The sequence below is a fragment of the Bombus bifarius genome, unplaced genomic scaffold (assembly GCF_011952205.1).
Source record: "Bombus bifarius isolate JDL3187 unplaced genomic scaffold, Bbif_JDL3187 scf7180000007978, whole genome shotgun sequence".
Classification (NCBI taxonomy): domain Eukaryota; kingdom Metazoa; phylum Arthropoda; class Insecta; order Hymenoptera; family Apidae; genus Bombus; species Bombus bifarius.
Genome location: NW_022884363.1, coordinates 2,836,017 through 2,858,187, shown reverse-complemented (window position 1 = coordinate 2,858,187; position 22,171 = coordinate 2,836,017). Strand labels below are relative to the sequence as shown.

General features: G+C 36.6%; 1 protein-coding gene across 8 annotated transcripts; it reads left to right on the top strand.

Moving 5' to 3' along the window:
• The first annotated feature begins 619 nt into the window (after positions 1–619).
• LOC117204421 (lethal(2) giant larvae protein homolog 1) lies at positions 620–21,675 on the top strand. 8 transcript variants are annotated; one of them, XM_033441787.1, is made up of 16 exons: positions 620–787; positions 7,738–7,835; positions 9,983–10,073; positions 13,202–13,443; positions 13,883–14,021; positions 14,651–14,865; positions 14,950–15,235; positions 15,321–16,077; positions 16,170–16,326; positions 16,403–16,548; positions 16,621–17,137; positions 17,220–17,500; positions 17,805–17,940; positions 18,165–18,382; positions 18,714–18,796; positions 19,527–19,628. In XM_033441787.1, the coding sequence occupies exons 1-16, from the start codon at positions 704–706 to the stop codon at positions 19,626–19,628; spliced, it is 3,552 nt and encodes a 1,183-aa protein (XP_033297678.1). In that variant the 5' UTR covers positions 620–703. The 8 variants fall into 8 exon arrangements, with proteins under 8 accessions (XP_033297678.1, XP_033297685.1, XP_033297681.1 ...); XM_033441794.1 differs by having other exon boundaries at positions 621–787; positions 14,678–14,865; positions 18,183–18,382; positions 19,527–21,675; XM_033441790.1 differs by having other exon boundaries at positions 704–787; positions 14,678–14,865; positions 19,527–21,675.
• Positions 21,676–22,171: the final 496 nt, after the last annotated feature.

The window sequence follows — 22,171 nt, the reverse complement described above, 5'->3', positions numbered from 1 at the left end:
TATATACTCGCCGAGGAAGTGTTTCTACACGTGACTTCCGGATACATGTTAGGAATAAGAATTCAAACATGTTACTGCTAAAATAAAACTTTATTCTCAATCGTTTCTGAAACTTTTAATGTTACGAATATTGCATGATTTGTTAAAATTTGTATAGTTTGTAATATATCTTTAAATATTATCATTTCGCATTAACATATATGAAAATATTAGTTCATCTTTCCTTTGAAAAATGTAACTGGTTCTAAGATTTAACTTTACATTTTTTATTTTATAACTATCTGCGTAATGAATATCAAATTATAAGTTACCTTGTTAAATACTGCATTATCGTAGTTAAAATTTTGAGAAGTAGATTAGCATTGTAAAATATTTTCACGAGCGTAACGGTCAACAATTGAATAAAGTGAAAGTAGGTATTCCATGATGAGGTTTGGCAAGCCTGATCGAGGTCATTGTTCGTGCAGGCGCGCCCGACGAAGACTTTCGTTCCGAATCCGGTCGAACGCAGCCGATTTTAACCGAGTATGGTCGAACGTAACCGAAATATGTGATTGGTGGAAAGCCGACATTACGACGATAGACCCGAAAAAACGAGTAGCGGCTGACACATCGATCAGAGAGACTGGATTCAGTTATCGTCTTACCGTTCATTCGAGAATGTTTTGATTACGTAGAGGTTTACAACGAATAACGCTGACAAATGTTGAAGTTTATCAGAGGGAAGAGCCAACAAACAACAGTCGAACGACAGAAACTGCAAAAGGATCTTTTTGCTTTTCAAAAGGTGAGTCTTTTCTAAACCTCATTTTTTAAACTTCGCGGTATTTTCCTTAATACATCGATCGAACGACGGCGGCGTTGGTACATATTAGTGGCGCGGAGACGATGAGCTGCGGAACGCACGGTGGTGAAGGCGGTGACCAGACGCCACAAATGTTTTAATTACGTGGAGGTCCTCGCGGTCTTAACCGAGCCTTTCGCGACGGTAGTGAAACGTCGTGACATTACACGTGAGGATTAACGGTTTTTAACGGACGTGTCGCGCACCGTTCGAGGAACAAACGCCGACAGATGTTGAAGTTTATCAAAGGCCAACAACCTACCGACAGAAACTGCAAGAGAAAGAAACTGCAAAAGGATCTTTTTGCGTTTCGAAAGGTGAGTCCCGATCCAAAGTTTCGCCCACATCCGACCCGGCGAAATGCGCCGACACTTTCTTACTTTCTTAGGCCTTACTTTTATCCGTTACTGAAAGAGATTATTGAAATACATTAGATTCACCTTTGCGACAAAACAATGTTACTATGTATAGGGTATTCAGGTTCGATCATATCGACGTGTTGGCGTTTTCAATGGAAAGCAGAGAATTTTGATGCATCGAGGAAAAGGTGTTTTGCACCGTTTTTTTATTCATAGTGGAGAGAAGTGAGAGTGAATGAGTGAACATTAGGTCAAACTCGTTTTCATTTACATTTAAAGAGTATGGTTTTTACATTGCTTCTTTTCATTCGCTTAATTTCAAAACTTTGAAAAGACATTGCGAATCGTTTAAGCGTTTTTCTTTTTTTTTCAATACGCTTTTTAAGGTTTTAATCGAGAGAAAATAATGAGTTGACGAATTGAATTTGATATACGACGTCAGGAAGGTTAATTTTATCAGTCATCTATCTTCTTAAAACAAACCGATCTTTTTCACATCTTATTTACACATTCATTATTTATAAGTCAACAGGTTTGCAATTGAAAGTTTATTCTGTTACCATGTCAGATAGTAATCTCCAGTTTCTTGATAGCACGATATTGATACGTTATGCGTTTTTCAGAACACAAGTTCCTTTTACGCGTAAACTACTTAATCGTTTTAAAGATAAATCTTGTCTTGAAGAAAAAAGGAAAAAAGAAAAGGTAAAAAGATGCTGAATATTACGACTCGAGAAGATTGATAAATATATGTGCCATGATATAAATCGTACATAATCGGAAGAAAAACCTTGTTCCGAATTTATACCCGATAAAGAGGAATCAAATGAATTCGACTTTAATTTCGGTTTATCGAGCGCACGCGTTTAACACGCGATAAAGCGCGCCAGGATTTGTCGTTTCTCATAGGTTATTGACGGTTACGAGTGATTGCTACACAATCAACTACCAATACCACCCTATGTATTAAACGAACAACTTATAAGTACGATATTTCAGAGCAAGCATTATAATTTACCTCAAAAGTTACTAAATAGATTTTGTATCCATATCATATTCAAATCATATTGTATAAATCATATTCCAAGATTTATCGTTTCTTATTTATTACTGGCGGTTAGGGCTGCTATATGTAACAAAACACAGCTTCCATATTATTAAATAAACAGTTTGTTTGTTATTTCGAATCGAGCGTTATAATCGTGACACGACATAAAGCAAGCAATTAACTTTAAAATTCGACTAATTTCGTTTCTTTCTTCTTCGTTCTTCCCTCTAAGTATGTAATTATTGAATCGATTTTGTTGAAATAAAGAGCGCTTGTCGCTCTGTATTGATTTGAAAGAAGCATTGCGAAACGCGTTTGATCAGCAACACACCACCATTCGAAGGCTACCACCTTTGAAAGGCTGGTTTCATGGAGGAATATTAAGATTTTAAAATTGTCTTCGTCCAAGAATATGATACAGCGTGATTTAAGAATGAACGGTACAGAATCAACAGGTCGATATCTGAACGTAATCGATACCGAAAGTCTAGAAGACGACGGGTGGCCGAGATACGATGTCTAGAGTCAGGATTATTGTGGTCATGTGTGCGGTGTGATGCGTTTCTTTAGCGGTTGTCTCGACTGACTGTCATCATCACTGGCCATCGGGTGCACTGTCGCGAAACCTTATCGCTGTTTAATTCTCGGCCTGCTGGATTCGAAGTTTGGCGATAATAGTCGCACGAATACAATCAGTTCGTGCCGGTTCCGATCGATGCTTCATGCAAGATGATTTTTATGCCATATTTTATTCGCTATCGAAAATTGTTACTCGTATCGTTTACCATTTGTTAGGAAAGACAATAAAGCGACTTTATGTTACGGTCAAATGTCGTTAATTATCAACTTGTTCGTCATTTAAAAATTTTTTAGCAGGTCGGCCTGTGGCTAACACACACATTTAAAAAAATCCCATTTATTATAGGTAAGGTTATTGTTCCTTACCATTAATTTTAGCAAAGTATCATAAAGTTATATTCCAGAAAGTCTTTTTCGAATTCACATTCTCAACACCGAACTACGCTAGTGGTACTCAGTAATCCAGAATGCCAATTCTTCGACCTGGCAGAATTTTCCATTGTGTTGTCAAACTTCCATCCACCATTGGTCAGGTTCTTCGAAAACCCAACTTAACTCAGGTTAACGATAACTCAGGATTGGTCACCTTTAGGAACAAGTTTACAGCCAGTCAGTTATATTATTTCTCGTTCGTTATAATTTAACAGATCTTTAACAGGACGAAACAAAAAGTTAAAGGGAATAGTACTAGTCTCCAATATGATCCTTTGAATAGTTTTGTTAATTTTTGTTAATTAATAATTTTGTGTAAATACCAAAAAACTTGAAAAATCACAATGGATTACGCGCTGTATCAAACACCATTTAACCCTGTTGTTCTCGTCGCTTATCTTAATTCCTTGTTCTAAGTATCAATTGTCACTCTTTTTTGACAGATAATAAACATACATAACAGAAAATTTCCAATAAAAATTAGATACAATTTGTCCATCGTATCCATGGTTAGAATCGAAATTGCACATAGTCCTTGTTTCTTTCATTCCGCTTTTTATATGACGCAGGGTACGGTACGAATTCGAATTAGACAATAGGAACGTTCCGTCCATTCTAAACGCGTGTATTTACTACGTGTAGCTTACTTTCGTTCGGTCAGGAAATGAAATAGGAAATGTAGGTTAATCTGTCGGTTAAGCAATTACAGGTAGAAGTAGCGCGCTCTGCGCGGTAAGATGTACGAGTTGGAAAAAAAGTAGAAAGCCCTCGCGGCGTGGAGGGTGCCTGTTGCCTTAATTAAAGCAGTCGCATTTACGCAAACCCAGCGTTTACGGAGCAGTTTGGTCCGATCGAAACTCGAATAACATCTGATTATATTACATCACCGAATGATGCCATTTTATCGCTTAATCGGAAAAAGGCGTGGAACGACAAGATAACAAAATGGAATCACCTTGGAATCTTTAAAACTTGGCAAACGATCTTGAAGAAAGGAAGAAGCAATAGATTTTTCGTCAATTTTGTCTTAGATCTTTTAATATATATTTGGAAGTGGATTGATTTTACTAATCTCATCGAGGAGTTACTTCGAGGGACAAACAATCAACGTTTGGTTTTTAATATCGATTCTATCAATAATACCACGTATTCGTTGTAGAGAAGAGATACGAGGAAAGGATATTATCGGTTTTCTGTGCAAACAAATACGTGATAAGGTGCCTAGCCCTTTTTACGTTTACTTTAATATACGCAGACGAATGTGCCGTTAGTCTGACCTGACTAGGTTAGGTACAAACTGATATCCGTGGATTATTTCGAGAATTTTTTAATGTAGATTAGAACTAACTGATGAGTGATTAAATGAATATAGATGTGGTATTATTATCATCTAAAATTTAAATTCGCCAACGTTTATCATAAATGTATAATGTATAACAAATAGAGAAATATTTGTTGTTCTTCGGCAATATTTAATAAATGTTCCTGGTAAATTATTTAAATGATACATTACGTAAAAATGTGAATAATTTTCCTTTCAAAATATGTTCATTTGTTTGTTAAGTATGAAATATATCACGAATTCTGTAATGTTCCGAACATTCTAGAAAAATGCTTAACTATACTAACGTGAACTATTTCTGTTGAAGAAATGTCACATCGTGTTATCGATCGAACAATAACTTTTAATGTTTCCAAGAATAAGATTAGATCGCTATAACACTATAACTGATCGAATGTTTCCTTTTCTCAAGAAGAATTGTAAATTTTCTAATTATAGATCTAACATTAACCTAGGCAGTGCATACATATTAACAAAAATCGACAAGAGCAGTAAATCTCTCAAAGCTTTATCAGCAGTCGATCTTTTATCTTTATACGTGTCGATAAAAACAAGCAATTTTTGATGTTGTAAATTTGTTCTTCTCTGTGTACATAAGCAAGAGCATCGTTTCATCCATGTTTAGTTAACGTAATTTCTATCGAGGTTGGGCTCATTGAGATTAGGCCAGATTAAACCTTACGAGGGAATCCTCTGTTGTGCTTGTGCCGGTTCGTTCTTACCCATCTTCTTACTTTAATTCTTTCGGTACGCTCTCCCGAAACTGAAAAACGGCGACACCCTTTCTCATGGAAATTACCTAGGTCAAGGTCTCGCTCCCTCTCTGTTATACCGACGGACACCCTTGTTTCGAATCGTGCCGTTGAAACGTGCCTCAAATCGATATCGAGGGTAGCCCTAAATCTCGAGGGTTGTACCGTAGCCGTATGATACTAAAACTCGCCGAGCTATTTAAATTTTTAGGAACTTGTCAATTGTCTTGCAACGTTGTAATATAATATGTAAATTTATTTTATGTTCAATTTAGCGGCCGTATTTTTTCATCGAGGGAGCGTAAAGTGAAATAATGTATATCTTGATTACAATTTCCGAAGATCGACAGCTTGATTACGTTAGATTTATAATTACAAAACAGAAGCATCGAAGAATCACCGGTTCCAAGGTCTCCCGCTATTAACGCTGTTACGTTAATCCAAGATTCGATATTATTAATCATCAACTAAAATTGTATTTTTAGTTGAAAACCACGTGTATCGATAAGAAGGAACATAATTCTCATCTTACCGTGTTTGTTCTTCGGAAGTAACAAAAAATTACTGAAATCTCGTCCGATAAGATTCCCTTATCGAGAATAACAAAGACAGTTTAAGAGATTGTTTTCGAGTGATTCGCCCTCCGTGACAGGATGTACATTGTTACAATGTGTATTACAGAAATGTGTTTTAATTGCTGGTTGTAAAAGAGATTCTTTGTGATTGGGCGCGCGGAGCGGGAGGTAAGTACGCACGCACGAGCGATAAAATCACACGATTAACGGGGATTTGACGATATCTGACTCATCGATGAGTAATCGGTGCGCCTCTCGACCAAAAACTGATTCCACCGGCTACGAGTTATGTCGTGAAAGTCGGAAACAAGCGTCGAGCATAATTAGCGTTAGTCGCATTGAAAACGAGTCGCGGAATGGGGAGGACACGATCGTTAACCCGAGCACCGTTGTTTCCTTTAATTCACTTTGTCTCGTATTCTGTTTAATTGCTACGCCAGAGTCCGCGTTTCTTCTTTTTTTATTTTCCATTTTAACCGCTCGAGCGTCACAAATGGACCGATCCGTGAGCTACTCGCGTTGCTGGAGAAGTGGCTGGTAAGATTTTTGCCAGTTATCACGGCTATGACGATTTCTTTTCTTTTCTTTCTTGTTTGATACATTATACGAAATACAGAAACCTGTGTGTATAGCTTATACATCGTCAACTCTTTTCAATTTTATTCTTCTCTTCTTTTGCTATTACTTTTGTACAAGCGCGGTTCTATTGACTTTAAAAGTAATAAAAGCGGCTAATGCGGCTAGAAGACAGCCGAACTGAAAATGGAAGGTTAATAACTCTAGTTAAAACCTAGTCCTTGAGAAATTAATAACTAAATCATGGGATAAAACAGGTATTGGAAGTTGAATCTTGAACTGCTACTTCGTCTACTCTGTTGATAGAGGAACTTTTTATATTATAGTCCTAATTTGCAGTAAACATAGACAATTTTATACAATCGTCGATACGTTTTCTGCAGGTAATTGACAGGTTAATTCATTCTACGTCTTACATGCAAGCTACGAATAAATTGATACTTATCGAGAATCAAACTTTTGCCATGGAGCGTGCGCATATCAGCGACAGTGCAGATAGCGTACACTATTTTTAGCGACTTTCTCGTATAAATAGTGTACCGATTACTGCTGACAGTGTACAATTATCATAAGGAATGGTCAGGCGAAATGACCATGCCAATTTATGAATCGAATTGAGTGAAAACGTGAGTTACTCCGTTATGTGAGAAAATGGAAAGGTTTTGGAGAAGCTGTTCGGAGATTCGTATTTTTATTCTCGTCTGGTTTCAATTTATCGTTTCATCTTATAAATAGAGACAAAAGGAGATTTATAAGTCTTTCATGAAAAATTCTGAAAAATACGACGATGTGAAGCAAAATTTAATATTAAGACAAACATTTATGTAGTTTGAAACAAAGTAGTTCGATTTCATAAATTCATAATGGTTATACACTTGCTCTGTTACTTCGACAAAACTGTTCCAACACATAACTGCGAGAATTATTCATCAAGTATATGCAGGTAATTAAGGAGAATGTAAACAGTATAAATTACGCGAAGTGTTACCCATTCACTATCTAACTTATTATATAAAGAACGATGAATCGCGCCGGTTAATAACTAGCGGGATTCTACTCGAACGACTATCATTAAAGCAAAATATCATTAAATTCGGAAATGTTCGTTGAAAGAAACCTAATCCACTCGAGGTACTCGAGCACCGTACAATAACCTTACATTTGTCGTCTCATTCCCGTTAATAGTTGTAATAACTAAGACTAATAAAAATCTTTTCCTGTTCTTTGCAGACGGTGCAGCATGGGTTCCCAAACAAACCCACAGCCCTCGCATGGGATCCGAGTTTGCGGCTGATGATCATTGGCACGGCATCCGGCGCCATCAAGGTGTATCCTTTTTCGATTTCGTCGCTCCTTCGCTTTCGACCAGTTCATTTATTTTTGTTTTCTTCTTTTGCTTTTTCCTCTCGATATTTATAATCCGACCACAAGGCACCGTCTCGATGCTCGATAACGTTCCTATCTAGCGATAAATCGTCGAAAGCCACTTCGAGAGCCACTGGCCTAAGGGAAACGGGAACGTGATTGACGCCGGTTTCTTCTCATCTCTTTCTCCCCCCACCATGAATACTAATTTTAGATACAACGATACTCGATATTTTGCCATCACGTCAAAGCTGTTTCTCGATTCACGCCCCGGCTTTTACGGTCACGGATTTCATTCAGAAAACGCTCTGCTTTTTCTCTTTAGACAGCTATATCGAATCGTGCGACGATTCTTATGTTTCAGCGTTGTCGTTTCCGCGAGAAAATTGCATTTGTCGAGCGATAGATTGCTTTCCCCGATGCAAGGTTCTCCGGAGGGTCTCCTTGTTGGACGCGACGGAACTGAATTTGGAGTCATGTTTCCCGTGAGACTGGGAACGTAGGATGTGAAAGTATCGAAGTATCGCAGAGTCGCGCATATGAATATGAAATAGCGGAGGTGTTCTGACTTTGGTTACGTCTGGCGAAAGATTAAAGAGCGTGCAAGCGTCGAGCATGGTACTACGTTTTGTATTAGGTACGTTACGAATCGATCGCGAAATTTAGATAAATTTAGACGAAATAAGTGTGTGATTTATACGCAGGAATATGCATCGAAGATGTACCGATGGAAATGAAAAAATTAAAAATAATTATGCGTATGTATGTATGTTTCGGTAGAGATGGAGAAATAGTGCGGTCGAGAATGTGAGATCATTGGAAATAAGCGAAAAGAATTTACGTCGTATTGTATGTTAAAGTCTCAGCGGAAAGAACAAAATCGATGATGGTGTACGTTTGAAAGTTTGATCAGTTAAGTAGAGATTCGTTCGTATCATTTCCAGGAATCACAAATCTTCCGTTGCTCCGTCGGATCTTCGCCGTCGTTGCAGCAGCGCGTAAATCTCGACAGTGTAACCACTTGTTCCTCTTGATGTCTGGTTGATGTGTACCGCAAAGGCATTAAATCATTCCCGGAACACGTACTATGTTAACATGAAATTACGCATCTATCTTTCGAGATCGTTAAGAAACTCATTATCGAACGAACGTTTAGAAATTAGTCATTGTAGACCTGCTTTTGTTACCCGATTACCCACTTTGTGTTAGGTCAATCATCGATCCAAAAGGACTATAATCTGTCGAAGCTAGTCTAGATATGCCCGATATTTTTTACGATGTTTGTCAAAATAATATTATCTTTTCTGTATCCATCTGTAAAAATTTATTGTGCTTTGTCTTACGTTTCATTATTTTATATAATTAGATTAATTGTTCGACAATTAGGAGCAATTATAATATCAATGAGAAGTCGTTTCGAGACGGAAGGATGTCGAAGTCGATCCATTCGAAGAGTTAATTAAAACATTATTTTTGTATAATTGTTCTTTCGTCAATCGCTTGGTACACGCGTCGAGTACCGTCTGAAAAATGCTAATTACAAGCGCACAAAAGGATTGATTCCCAATGCGTCGCTGCGTACCGTACGACTGCATACCGGTTACTTTATTCGCGTCTCGATGTCAGATGTTCGAATGGCTACGTAATCGGTAGATGATCATTATCATTTCGCAAGACGTATGATAGACGTCTTTACCGTCTCGACGGAAATTCTATTTGCAATTGATATTAGAGAGGTACGAGTTGCTGCTAGTCGCTTGTAAAATCTTTAGAAATCTCGAATCTCTGTCTGTGCTATTTATTTTGGAATTGCTTATATGTACCTTCGATAACAGGCGTGTCTGATCAACGACGTAAAGAGATGGCTGGCTTTAGGCGAAACTGTAGCAGAATCTGTGTCGGCGATTGAAGTAGAATTCGACGACGATATAAAAGGCCTGTATACAATTCGTGGATCGAGCACAATCGTTCCTGTCAGCGAACGTTAAATCTGATATTTTCGAAACAAAACCACCTTCTGTTTCTTGGTAGGAACGGAGGTGGTCTACTGTTACTGTTAAACAGGGCTATCTAATTTTCTCTGTTTCCCTTGACTGACGTGCGATTACAGATTCGGTAGGCCAGGTGTGGAATTCTATGGACAACACACCATCGAAAGTGGAGAGAATGCTGTCACAAAGATTGTTGCTCTGCCCAACGAGGTAAGCACCGCTATTTATTCATTACTAACGTGTTATCAACGTATCGTTGCACGGATATCTTATGCAATACTATTTTCAGAAGTCAAGGAAAACTTGAATAATTTTTAATGACTTTACTTGTATATAATTTGATGCTGGTACCCACGCGTCTAAATATACTGTACATTGATGGTTTTTATGCATTCACGGGAAATTTGAAAACGCGTATAATATACAAAAATATACAAAACGTTCAAAATATGAATCTCACCGTAGCATGCAGTGAGCGAAACTACCGTTTCTCTCAACTATGTTTGTAAGGACATGAATTTGCATAAATATCCGCTGTCTAATAGCCACGATGATAAGATGGAAATAAATAGTTTTATGTTTCCGTTTTATTGGAAGAACTTTTTTATTCTGATTGTAGTTTGATAGCTTTAACGTTAACGAGTACCGTCAAACACGATAAACACGATTCTATAATGAACAATTCACACAATTTTATAGCTGAACAATTGCGTGAATTGACGCACGTGTAAACACAAATGTACTCGTGGCCATTCAATAGTGTGTTAAATTGTTGGTGGTTTATGATCTTGTAAACTTCGTGGTTTAGCTACGTTAACGTTTGCGTGGGAATCGATTTCTAGATTTATTTCTATAGTTTTCAATTGACGAGATTAGGGCATATATTAAACGCTAAACGATCAATTGAATTAAATAGAAACGAAGGAAACACTGTGGAAGCTCAGTTCGTGTAAACTTCACTGGATTAAAATATGCAATAGCGTATACTTTGAAACGAATGCCAGCTGACGTACCATCCTAGTTCGGATTTCTTAATGACCACGCTAATAGTTCTTAAACCTTCCAAAGGAGTTACGTTATCTCCTAACGAGAAATTCCAGAAATTTTTGTCTCTTCAAATCACTTTTGGAATTTGTGTTTTCCAATTACCCTTATAGCGTCTCCATTTCTAATGTTCCCTCTGACCATTACATAGCGTAATACGAGAGATCTAAGTATATGTAGAACGGAGTATAGAAATCTTGACGATAAGAAGAGCGTACTTTATCGCACTTTGAATCGCTTGAATATTGACGTTGCTATTTTTATAAGCTAAATGTTTGTTAGAAGTTCGATAAAAGGAAAAAGAAAAAAAAAAGAGAGAACGCCAAGGAAACGGTGCTTCGTGTCAGGTCTGCGCGCGATAGTAATATCTTCTGCGTACATTGTAATCAAAGGGACCAGACGGAGGTGTGAAGTTATGGTTGTTTTAAAAGTCACACGCGTTGCACCGGTAACGCGACACCGTGTTCGGCTTATACGGCCATCGTTACCGAGTTGCATAACTGTGTGCGACACGCGCAACGCGCTTTTGCACGCGTGTTCGAATAAATAATATACGAACACCATTGTCGCCCGTTCCATAAAGGTCGGGAACGTATTACCGTACGTACACGATGTTTTTCCTGTTTCCTTTCTTTTAAATACAAACCTCGTCGCCGGGAAAATTTCGTTATGAAATTCATCTGCAATTCAACCGATGATGCAATCGTAAAATTTCCAACACGATAATAATTATCAATTTTCCTTTTCTTTTTCATTTATTCTGCTACGTCCTTCGAGTCATCTTCGTCATTAGCTTATAGAAGGAAGAATAATTATATTTCTTGGGATATAGTATGATACGTTAAAATACACAGTAATATGTGTATTCGTGAAAATTGAAGTAAAAATTCTGACAGCGAGCAGCGTCGAAGGGCGACGACAAAAACATACGATACATGTACACATGAACGAATAGAACTCAGTAGGTATGTAATTAATTGCCTATACGAGGAAAAAACGAGCAGACTAATATGGAAAATCAGCATATACAGGGTGGTTGGTAACTGGTGGTACAAGCGAAAAGGGGGTGATTCTACGCGAAAAAAGAAGTCGAAAATATAGAATACAAATTTTTCGTTTGAGACTTTGTTTTCGAGAAAATCGACTTTGAATTTTTGCCCGGTACGCGTGCACTTTATCGCATCTCGTTATAACGGCTCTCACTGTAGATCGTTGTCTCGATGGAAAAATTAAAAAAAAAAAAAAAAATTAAAAAAAATTTTTATTCTATATTTTTGACTTCTTTTTTCGCGTAGAATCACCCCCTTTCCGCTTGTACCGCCAGTTACCAACCATCCTGTATATACATGAATAACGATGAGTCGATTCACGTTCATTTGCCTTTGCCGGTAAATTGTTTTGTAATAAGTTGTGTATAAAACATATGATACGAAGCAATGCACAGAATAGGCGTGGCATGATCGAGCACCGAGTTGCTTACATTGCTCGTTACGAGTCATAAAATCTCGTTATCGCGATCATTTTTCAAGCGAATCCTAAAACCGATAAGATAGCGCCTGTACGATTGCTTCGTCGTAGCTAGATATCGGATGGGATCTTGGGCTTCTCTTTTTTCTCCTCTCGTATTTTGTTGCTTTAAATCGTTCTGTTGATCGAAACGATCAGATTATCACGAATCAATAATCGGAATTCATCAAATTCGAATTATGGGTCAATTTGAAATTGAAAAGTTCACGAAACGCGAAAAGACGCGATTTCAGCAAATGCAAGGTATAACCCACGTTGTGCTTTTGCTGGTATAATGATCGAGTACGGGATCTCAATTATTCAACTGCACACGTTAATAACACGCGGAAAGAGCGACGTTCTGCTCGAGAAAAACACGTTGGAAGTACCGTAGACACGCGTGAAAGTGCGAGGCGCGAGGTAAACCTTCTTAACCTTGCGTTTTCCTCGAGTTTTCACTTCGCCTATTACAAAGAAGGCATCGTCTTTGTGACCGGGGAAAAAAAAAAAGGACACGGGATCTGTTCCGTGAGAAACGATGAGGTCATGAAAACTATCTACAATACGTTATTTTATTTATCTGTATTATGATACGAAGCTATTACGAAGTCACGAGTTTTACATTCGAGTATGGAGATGACAAAGCAAATACGAGACACCAATACAATTGCGAATTAGTATTCGTTTTCATTCATTAAAATAGATAGAATTATGTGTAGTATTAATCTTTACGATTAGTTGAAGAATAAGTGCGCGATAAAAATGATTGATTACTACAAATGTAACAGGGCCGCGTGGTTTCTCTCTGCGACGACAACTCTCTTCATTTATGGGAGATCAACGAAAGTTCGGTCGTGGAGACCAAGTCGCTATCGTTGGAGGGCAAATTGAAGAAAATTTCGGCGATGTGTCTCGAATCAAGCGGCGAACATCTTCTTCTTGGAACGGAGGGCGGGAACATCTATCTTCTCAACTTGAAAACATTCGTAATGCCTGACAATATCATTTACCAGGATGTCGTGATGCAAAAGTAAGAGTAATTCTTGCGTGTTTATATGCATTTTGAAACTCGCATGCTGGATGCCTGTAGCAACTGACTTGATTCTTCTTTAGCGTTATGCATTTTTCGATGTATCTTTTATTTTGTTCTTTTTGGTACAAATCTTATACTTCAGTCGTTGGTAGTTTCAGTATGAACATAAATTACGCGAAACGTACTATTTGAAATATTATCGTTAACGACTAGTCGTAAATTCGTGAGATACGAGCGATCTTAACAAGTTGAGCCAGAATTTGCGAAACAATGAGTTTTAGCGCAAAATCATGCGAACCTCGATTTTCTTTTTGTATTTTTTTTTTTTTTTCAATTAACTTTCATTATGGAACGGAGCGTTTGATTGTCGATTGCGAGGCAGTTGGCATTGAAATGGCTAGATTCATGTACCCGTAACGTATCGATGTTATGACAGCGTGCCAGACGATTACAAGAAGAATCCAGGAGCGGTCGAGGCGATAGCGGAACAACCAGGTCACCCAGACAATATTCTGATAGGTTACAATCGTGGTTTAATGGTTTTGTGGAACAAAGCGACTCCGGGAGCCCAACAGGTGAGCCTTCGTATTATTATTCCATATCTTTCTTTATACACATGCTATGTATACAAGACTATAGTGTGGCAGATGTAATGACACGCTTATAAAACAGTTCCAACACACTCGCTTATTACATTTGTGGGGCAATGCTTAATCCATCGGTACATAGAGGTGCATTCAGCTCAAGTACCACGCAAAAGAGAATAATTTTAATCAATTGTCTCATTTAATAAATGCTTCATTCCTGTTGCGATCGTCGAATTTTTATATTTCAATCTTGCTCTCATTTTCACAAACAAAATGTATTTCTAACGTTTCAGAATATGTGACATGAGATTAAAACGAAAGAAATGCATACCGACAAGAATTTTTGCATATTTCGTTTAAACTTGAGTATTTTGCAACGTTAAAATGTACAATTGGATTGAAAATGACCGAATCGAAAGCAACAGGATTAAAAAGTGTTAATGAATCGCATATCTAAGTAATTGAAAGAAACTCTATGTAGAATAACGATTCGTGAAACGTTTCAGTTTAAAATGAAATAATATGCACCGATGGGTTAAGCGCGTATTGTGAGATGGTACCGCTCGTTCTGATTGTTGTTTGTGTCTTTGGTGGTTTTGGCGAACGTGTACGTGCAGCTGATGGGTTTGTTTTCGCGTGCGCAGACATTCGTCTCCACGCAACAGCTGGAATCTGTCCACTGGGTCTCCGAGACCCGTTTTGTTTCCTCCCACAACGATGGATCCTATGCATTTTGGAGTCCAGGCAGCGACAGCATGTTGGAATCGAGTACACCCTATGGACCATTTCCCTGTAAAGCTGTCACTAAAATTCTCGTCTATCCAACCGCAGAGTGAGTACAGGATTTTCCCACAACATCGATAATTATCTTTTTTGTAATTGGATTGATAATGAGTCTTTATAAAACATTTCGCAGACTCGGAGAACTCGTTTTATTTTCGGGTGGAATGCAACGTGCAAGTTACGGCGATCGTCACACCATTACCGTTATGGCGAAGGGGAAACATGTTGTTTTTGACTTCACGTCAAAGGTGATCGACTTCTTCACTGTGTTTCCTAAACAAGAGGATGGAAAAGATGCATCTGATAGTCCAGAAGCGCTTATAGTATTGGCCGAAGAAGAGATAGTAGCCATTGATTTGAATAATCCTGAATGGAAGATGATGGCATTACCGTATTTAGTATCTCTCCATGCAAGTGCGGTAGGTATCATTCCCGGAATTTGTAATATAACATTTTAGAAGTATACGTTCCTTCTCGTTATGTCTGTGATGTCCTTATTTGCAGGTCACTTGTTCGCAACACGTTCCGAATGTTCCTGAGGAATTATGGGAGAACATTATCGCAGCTGGGAAAGCGCAAACGGAACATCTATACTCGGATAAACCATGGCCTATAGATGGTGGAATTATTCTCTGTCAGAAATCGGAAAATGATAAATTAAAAAGCAGAGAATTATTACTTACCGGCCACGAGGATGGAACCGTGAGATTTTGGAATGCGTCTGACGTTGCTTTAACACCTCTCTACAAGTACAATTCATCCATTCTGTTTACTGGCGAACATCTGGATGTTCTTGAACAACCACCGGAGGATGACGAGGACGAGTGGCCACCATTTAGAAAAGTTGGAACCTTTGATCCGTACTCCGATGATCCCAGACTTGCTGTGAAAAAAGTTTTGCTTTGTCCGCTGTCATCGACATTAGTGGTTGCCGGCACGGCTGGCCACATAATTACAACCACCATATCATCCGAACCTGTAAACAAGGAAATCAAAGCCATCACGATGAACATCGTAAACGATCGCGATGGATTTGTTTGGAAAGGCCATGATCGTCTTCCGGCGAGGACAACTAGTATATCTTTCGCAGTCGGTTTTCAACCACAAAGTCTTCTTCAATTATACCCGCCAGCTGCGGTTACAGCATTGGCTATGCATAGCGAGTGGGGATTACTTGCTGCAGGCACGGCTCATGGTTTAGCTGTTTTCGATTATACAAGAGCGAAAGCTGTCAACGTGAAGTGTACACTTAATCCAAATGGTATTTTTACATATTTTTTATTAGTCGAATGTCTGTAAATCGTATATTTGTAAAGACAGTAAATTAGTTTTCGATTTGTTATGTCATTCTAGATCTTTCTGGAGCAGGTGATACACCAATTTCTAGAAGAAAGTCGTTTAAGAAATCATTGAGGGAATCTTTTAGGAGATTACGAAAAGGAAGATCACAGCGTCGAACAAATGCCACTAGTCCAACTAGGAATACAACATCAGAAAAGAAGAAAGAAACGTGAGTATTTTTTAAGCTTGTTAAACTGTAACTAATGTTAATATGTTAAACAATGATTGGTTTTTAATTTTCGAAGGTCCAGTGTTGCTTCTTCTCCAAGTGGTGACCTTTCGCCGGTAGAATTGAAGCCCGTGGAGAGACAAGTGGAAGCAAGGCCTGTAGATGATGCACTGGGGTCAATGGTTCGATGTTTATATTTTGCTAGAAGTTACATTATAAGCAGTAAGTGTTCCTAATACATTTTTATCGAGTATAAATTATGAATATTCTATTAACATTTTTTTTTTATTATAGTGCAAAACACGACGCCTACGCTTTGGGCGGGTACCAATAACGGTACAGTTTATGTTTTCACGTTAGCAATTCCTGCTGGTGTTAGAAGAACAGAAGAGGATGTAAATTGTACATTAGGCAAAGAGATTCAGTTAAAGCACAGAGCACCTGTAATTGCAATTACAATTCTTGATGGGTCTAGCGTACCGTTGCCAGAACCATTCGAAGCTGAGAAAGGCGTAAGTCCTGGTCCTGATATGGCTTCTCCACACAGAGTTGTAATTGCTAGCGAAGAACAATTCAAAATCTTCAATCTTCCATCCTTGAAACCATATTGTAAATACAAACTTACTGCAAACGAGGGTTCACGAGTTAGAAAAACGGGTTTTGCAAAATTCACATGCCCAATCGAACCTGCAGGAACTCACGAAGAAACCTGTTTATTGTGTTTGAGTAATCTTGGTGATTGTTTAGTGCTCAGTGTTCCCGAATTAAGAAGACAGCTTAATGCCGCTGTTATTAAGAAGGAAGACATTAAGTAAGTATATCTCTTTTGCATCTGTGTCTATCTGTGTATATCATATGAGTGTATCTGTGAGAATATTGCTTTGTTTTTCTAGTGGAATTTCTTCGTTGACGTTCACAAAAGCTGGCGAAGCCCTATATTTATATTCAAGTTCGGAACTGCAGCGAATTTCATTGTCTGCTAGTAAAGTGACAAAAGCGCACTGTGCATTAAATTTACCACCAAATGCTAGATCATTTCCGGAAACTAACAACGAAGAAACCCAAGAACAAGGTGTGGTCGAAGGTACAGCAGAAACAGAAGGTGATACAACGCAAGGAAGTCAACCAGATGCGGTACAAAGAATGATTATGGAGAATGGTGTGGTGGGTTCTAGTGAGTATACCACGAACACCTACATAAGTTTTTTTAATTTGTATTTAATTTGTATTTAACATATATCGGGTAATCATTAAGTTACATGTTGTCATAGGATGTTTAAACGTGCTACTACTAAATATGCGTAATCGCTTGGCATATCTCAAGTAACTCGTGTATTTATCTAAATGTTGCTTTGCTATAATTACTTGTGATTTATTAAACGAGCTAGCTGCTAAATTGTACTTTATGCTGATTAACATCATCAAGGAACGCTGTCTCCTAACCCTTTAGTACCTATTCTTGAATACATCTATTTTAGCCGGTGGTGAAGAATCTCCGAAAGAATCGTCTTTGCAACCCGCAGCAAGTACCAATGATGTGAACGGAGAGGACGATCGTCAAGACTTAAGTTCTATTGGAGATATAACGATCGATAGCGTGAAAGACCATTTGCTGTAAGTGGACGTGTTTGTATGTTATGCCTAGCTTTTTATTGTTTTATTTCACATGCTTCTTTTGCTTACCTGTTTACAATTAATTTTATGATAATAAAAATGATAAAGGACAAGAGCAAAAATTTCAAGGAAAGATGATCTTAATTTGACAAGCTGACTTTAATAATATGTTTATTTTGCTGTGCTAATCGTTGTGTCTCTTACACTTGCCACTTGTTTGGCAGTAACAGTTCACTTTTCAGAAATGCAACGTCTTCCGAAGAACTTCATAGTCGTCTTGCAGGACTTAAAATGGAAGTGACTTCACGAACTTCAGAAATTTCCACTCAAAATCAATCCCTAGTTGTGAAAACAACAACCGTTGTTTCGCAAACAACCAACAATACTACTGCTAATGGAGAGATCGAAACAAGTCAGACAAATGAAACACAACAAATGAATAGTGAGTGAAATCATTGCTGATTCAAATTAGTGTGAATTATAAATTATTCAAGTGACCAATAATACATTATATTAAACTGATTTTTAACAATTCATCGAATTCTTCTTAAATACATTTTTTAAACGAATATTTTTTAGGTCACCCCATGTTATAGTATTTGAAGACTGTATACAATCATATTCTTAATAATTTCATATACTACGTAATTCATCGATCGCTTAACATTTTGTGTTTGTCTTTTATCGCTTTGTAATTTTTTATTTTTTATTCTTCTGATATTTTTTGTATTCTTTTGTTATTGTTTCGTTTTGTGCTATTTGTTCTTGCGCAGGCACTACGGTAGAAAGAGAGATACGCAGCGGTACTGAGACTACAACGACACACGCTACCATCACTCTACCTCCAAACGTCGAGGTCAGCAAACGGCACTGAATGTATTGCGATAATTGGTGTCGGTCCTTACCTCGATATTAAGCCTATATTTTGTGACAAAATGATAGAATGCCATTAAATTTTTGGAGTTTCTCAAAAGTAGTGCAATATATAAGAATTCTATAAACGTCCGCATAGAAGATATATTGTCCTTACTAATATAAAGAAAAGATAATACTTGCTAATGATATTACTATTTTCTTAGGAATTTTAATTCAGTTTTCATAAACATTAGGTGTGTCAGATGATAAGGCATGCTCATTTTTTCAGTAATATATAACCATTCGTTCCTTCTCTGGAAATCCTAGAATTGCTCTAGATTGTGATTACAATATTCTTCCCAGTTTGATTCGTCTGAAGTAACCACTCATTTTATATTAATAAGGAAGAGATATTTTATATCTTTATTAGGAATATGCAATTATTTTGCCATGAAATTATATAATTAACGCTTAGCATATCGCCCGCTCCTAATCTACTAACACGATTTACGTAGCTCAGTTTGTTTAAGAATTGGATAATCGATTTATCAATCTTCAAATTGTGGGTATATTTTATAACATATCGCTGCTTAATTTATTGATGTATTAACAATCTTTTTTGCGTAGTTATAAGTTGCTTTGTCCAGTTGCTTTGTTTAACTGGATACATGATAGTTTTTGCAGAATATCATTTAGATAAATGCGTAACATCATTATTTTTAATATTGCAGATTAGTGCAGCTGACTTGGCAAACTTGGAGATAACAACAACTACAGTGACTACCGAAAAGTCAAAAGCTCCATTGGCAAGGCCTGAAGAAGTCGGTTCTTAGGAATATTCCAAATTGTCCTGTACTCTACTCCCTGATTTTATGCTCTGTACACAGAGCCACACAATAATTAGATTTTTTGTTACTTAATGGACTCACGTGTACACAGCGGCGATAGGTAGAATTTATATATCGTAGATTTTTTAAAAAATCTAGATTTATATGCGGCATTAGCATTAGCTATAAATGATAAACAAGTGAACTTCGAGTATTGTAGCGACGAACCAATCGAGATATATTAACTGCCAAGATTGTCGATATATTTTACATTTTAACTGAACATTCTCATTGCATTTCTTTTAATAGTCAATTTCGTGATTGAGCAAAATTTTCGATGGTTTAGTAGAACTAGGCCTAGGTAATTTTAATAAAATGCATTTTATTTACATACAAGCGTAACAAATCCTCAAAGAAAAATTAAAATGTTTCATGTTGTTTCATCTGTAGATCAATCTATTAAAATATAATTTTAAAAAATTTTCTAATGCAGCATTAAGAAAAAAATTGAGGAAAATTTATACGATCCGTTTCATGGTGTGTAGCTGAACATAATTAAAAAATTATAGCTTGTACAAAGAAGCAAGATACATCACAAATTGTGAACATGGCAGCCATATTGTAACGCAACGAATATGTTGCGTCACGTCATATTTCTAAATAATAAAAGTAAAAAGTGAAAAGGCGACTTAAATCATCTATATAGTATTTCGAATATTATATAGGCGTCTTGTGACAAAGGATCAAAAAAAGAAAAATATGTAAGTATGTTGAATTGATGCGCCTAACAAAATAAAGAAATAGCTACTTAAGTAGAATTACGTTATAAGAAAAGTTACAGAGATTAAGTGAGGGACACTATCAATGGCCATGACGTAAAAGAGGAGAGCCGTTACGAATATATTTTTTATTGATACTTGTTAATCGTTAAGTTTCCTTTTTCTTTGATGGAAACGATCATGGTACAATCGAACTATTTCTATCGAGCAGCATTGAAACTCGCTGAATTCAATTCCGATATTATACGAACAAAACAGATGTAATTGTGTTTTAACATTACACGTATGTATGTCCCATCTTTCTAGATAAACAAGCTATTTGTTAATTATTTTTGGTGGAGGACAATTGCTACATATTACTTTTTACGCGAATACATCGTAAAATGCTACAAATGTACTATTATTATCGTTATATAGTGATGTACTACGTAGCTTGATTTGTGTTTGCGACAGTACGGATCGTATTTAAGATACCACGATTTTGGATCTCAATAAAATTTCGAAACAAACACAACTCCGTTTCCCGGGGCAATTTCATATTTATCTTTTATAATACCATAACTAACGATTTTTTACAAAAATGAAAACTACTAAAAATTTTAATATATTTTTACCGAATGTGACAGACTGATGCATAAAAGATACATATTCGTTTCTTCTTTTACATTTAATTAATCAACCATTAACTATTTAATCGATCGACTATTCACGTGATTTCGAATAAAAAGTTTTTCATCCTTTATCGTTCCTCTAGACTACATGTGTGTTAAAAATGATAACAATTTACTGTTCGTTGATGCAATTAATGCGAGGCCTTTGTAGATAGATTTTAATCTTCCTCTAATGTCATAATTTCTCTTACGACCTTTTTTATTTCTTTTATTCAACCGCTTTGCGAAATGTATGTTTCTTGTACGCGGTTATTACAAATAAATGTTATACAAGGTGTTCCAAACATCGACTATGCACAGTTTTTTTTTATTGAAAATGAAATCCTTAATCCATAACCATAGATCTAAACATTTAAATAGGATATTAATTAGAATAAATTTGTTGTTTATCAAATCCACTTGAATTTTATTATTCAAGATCTACTATAGTATTCTGTGCTGTTGGTGCACCTTGTACCGTTAATTTTATTACAATTGTAAACTACATTAACAAGGTAAAGTTAATGAGCTAAGTAAGATACAAAATGTATGAAAACGGACGTGCTTCTGCTATTGTAAAATTATTTGTTTTTTACCTTGATAAAATATTACGTATTGCATATGGTGAATTGTTAAAACTGCTCCCAAACATTTCATACTTTTTTCCTTTATAAAATATGTAAAGTCAACAAATGACATTAACAGTCGATGTTGAAATATATATATATATTTATATATTATATATATATATATATGTAAATTTAGCATATATTTAAATTCCACAGGTAAATAAGTTTTATAGGTTTTCTGGCATTTCAGAAGCGAAACATATACAAAAAATTGCTTCTGGAAAAATTGAGGAAAATATATGTATTTCGATTACTTATAAATAAGCTTTTTCGACATGTCTTTTTTTTTTTATCTAATCGTAGTTTACTATCGTTAATTTTAAATTTCCCATCAAATTTCCCTTTAAAAGTTGTCTTTTTTTGAAACAAGAGGGGGGGATTGAAATTTGAAACATAAAAATTGAAAGGCACTGATAGGATTGAAACCGTAAAAGAACATATCGATTAATCGTGGAGAGTAGACAGGAAATACTATCGATCATGATTTAACC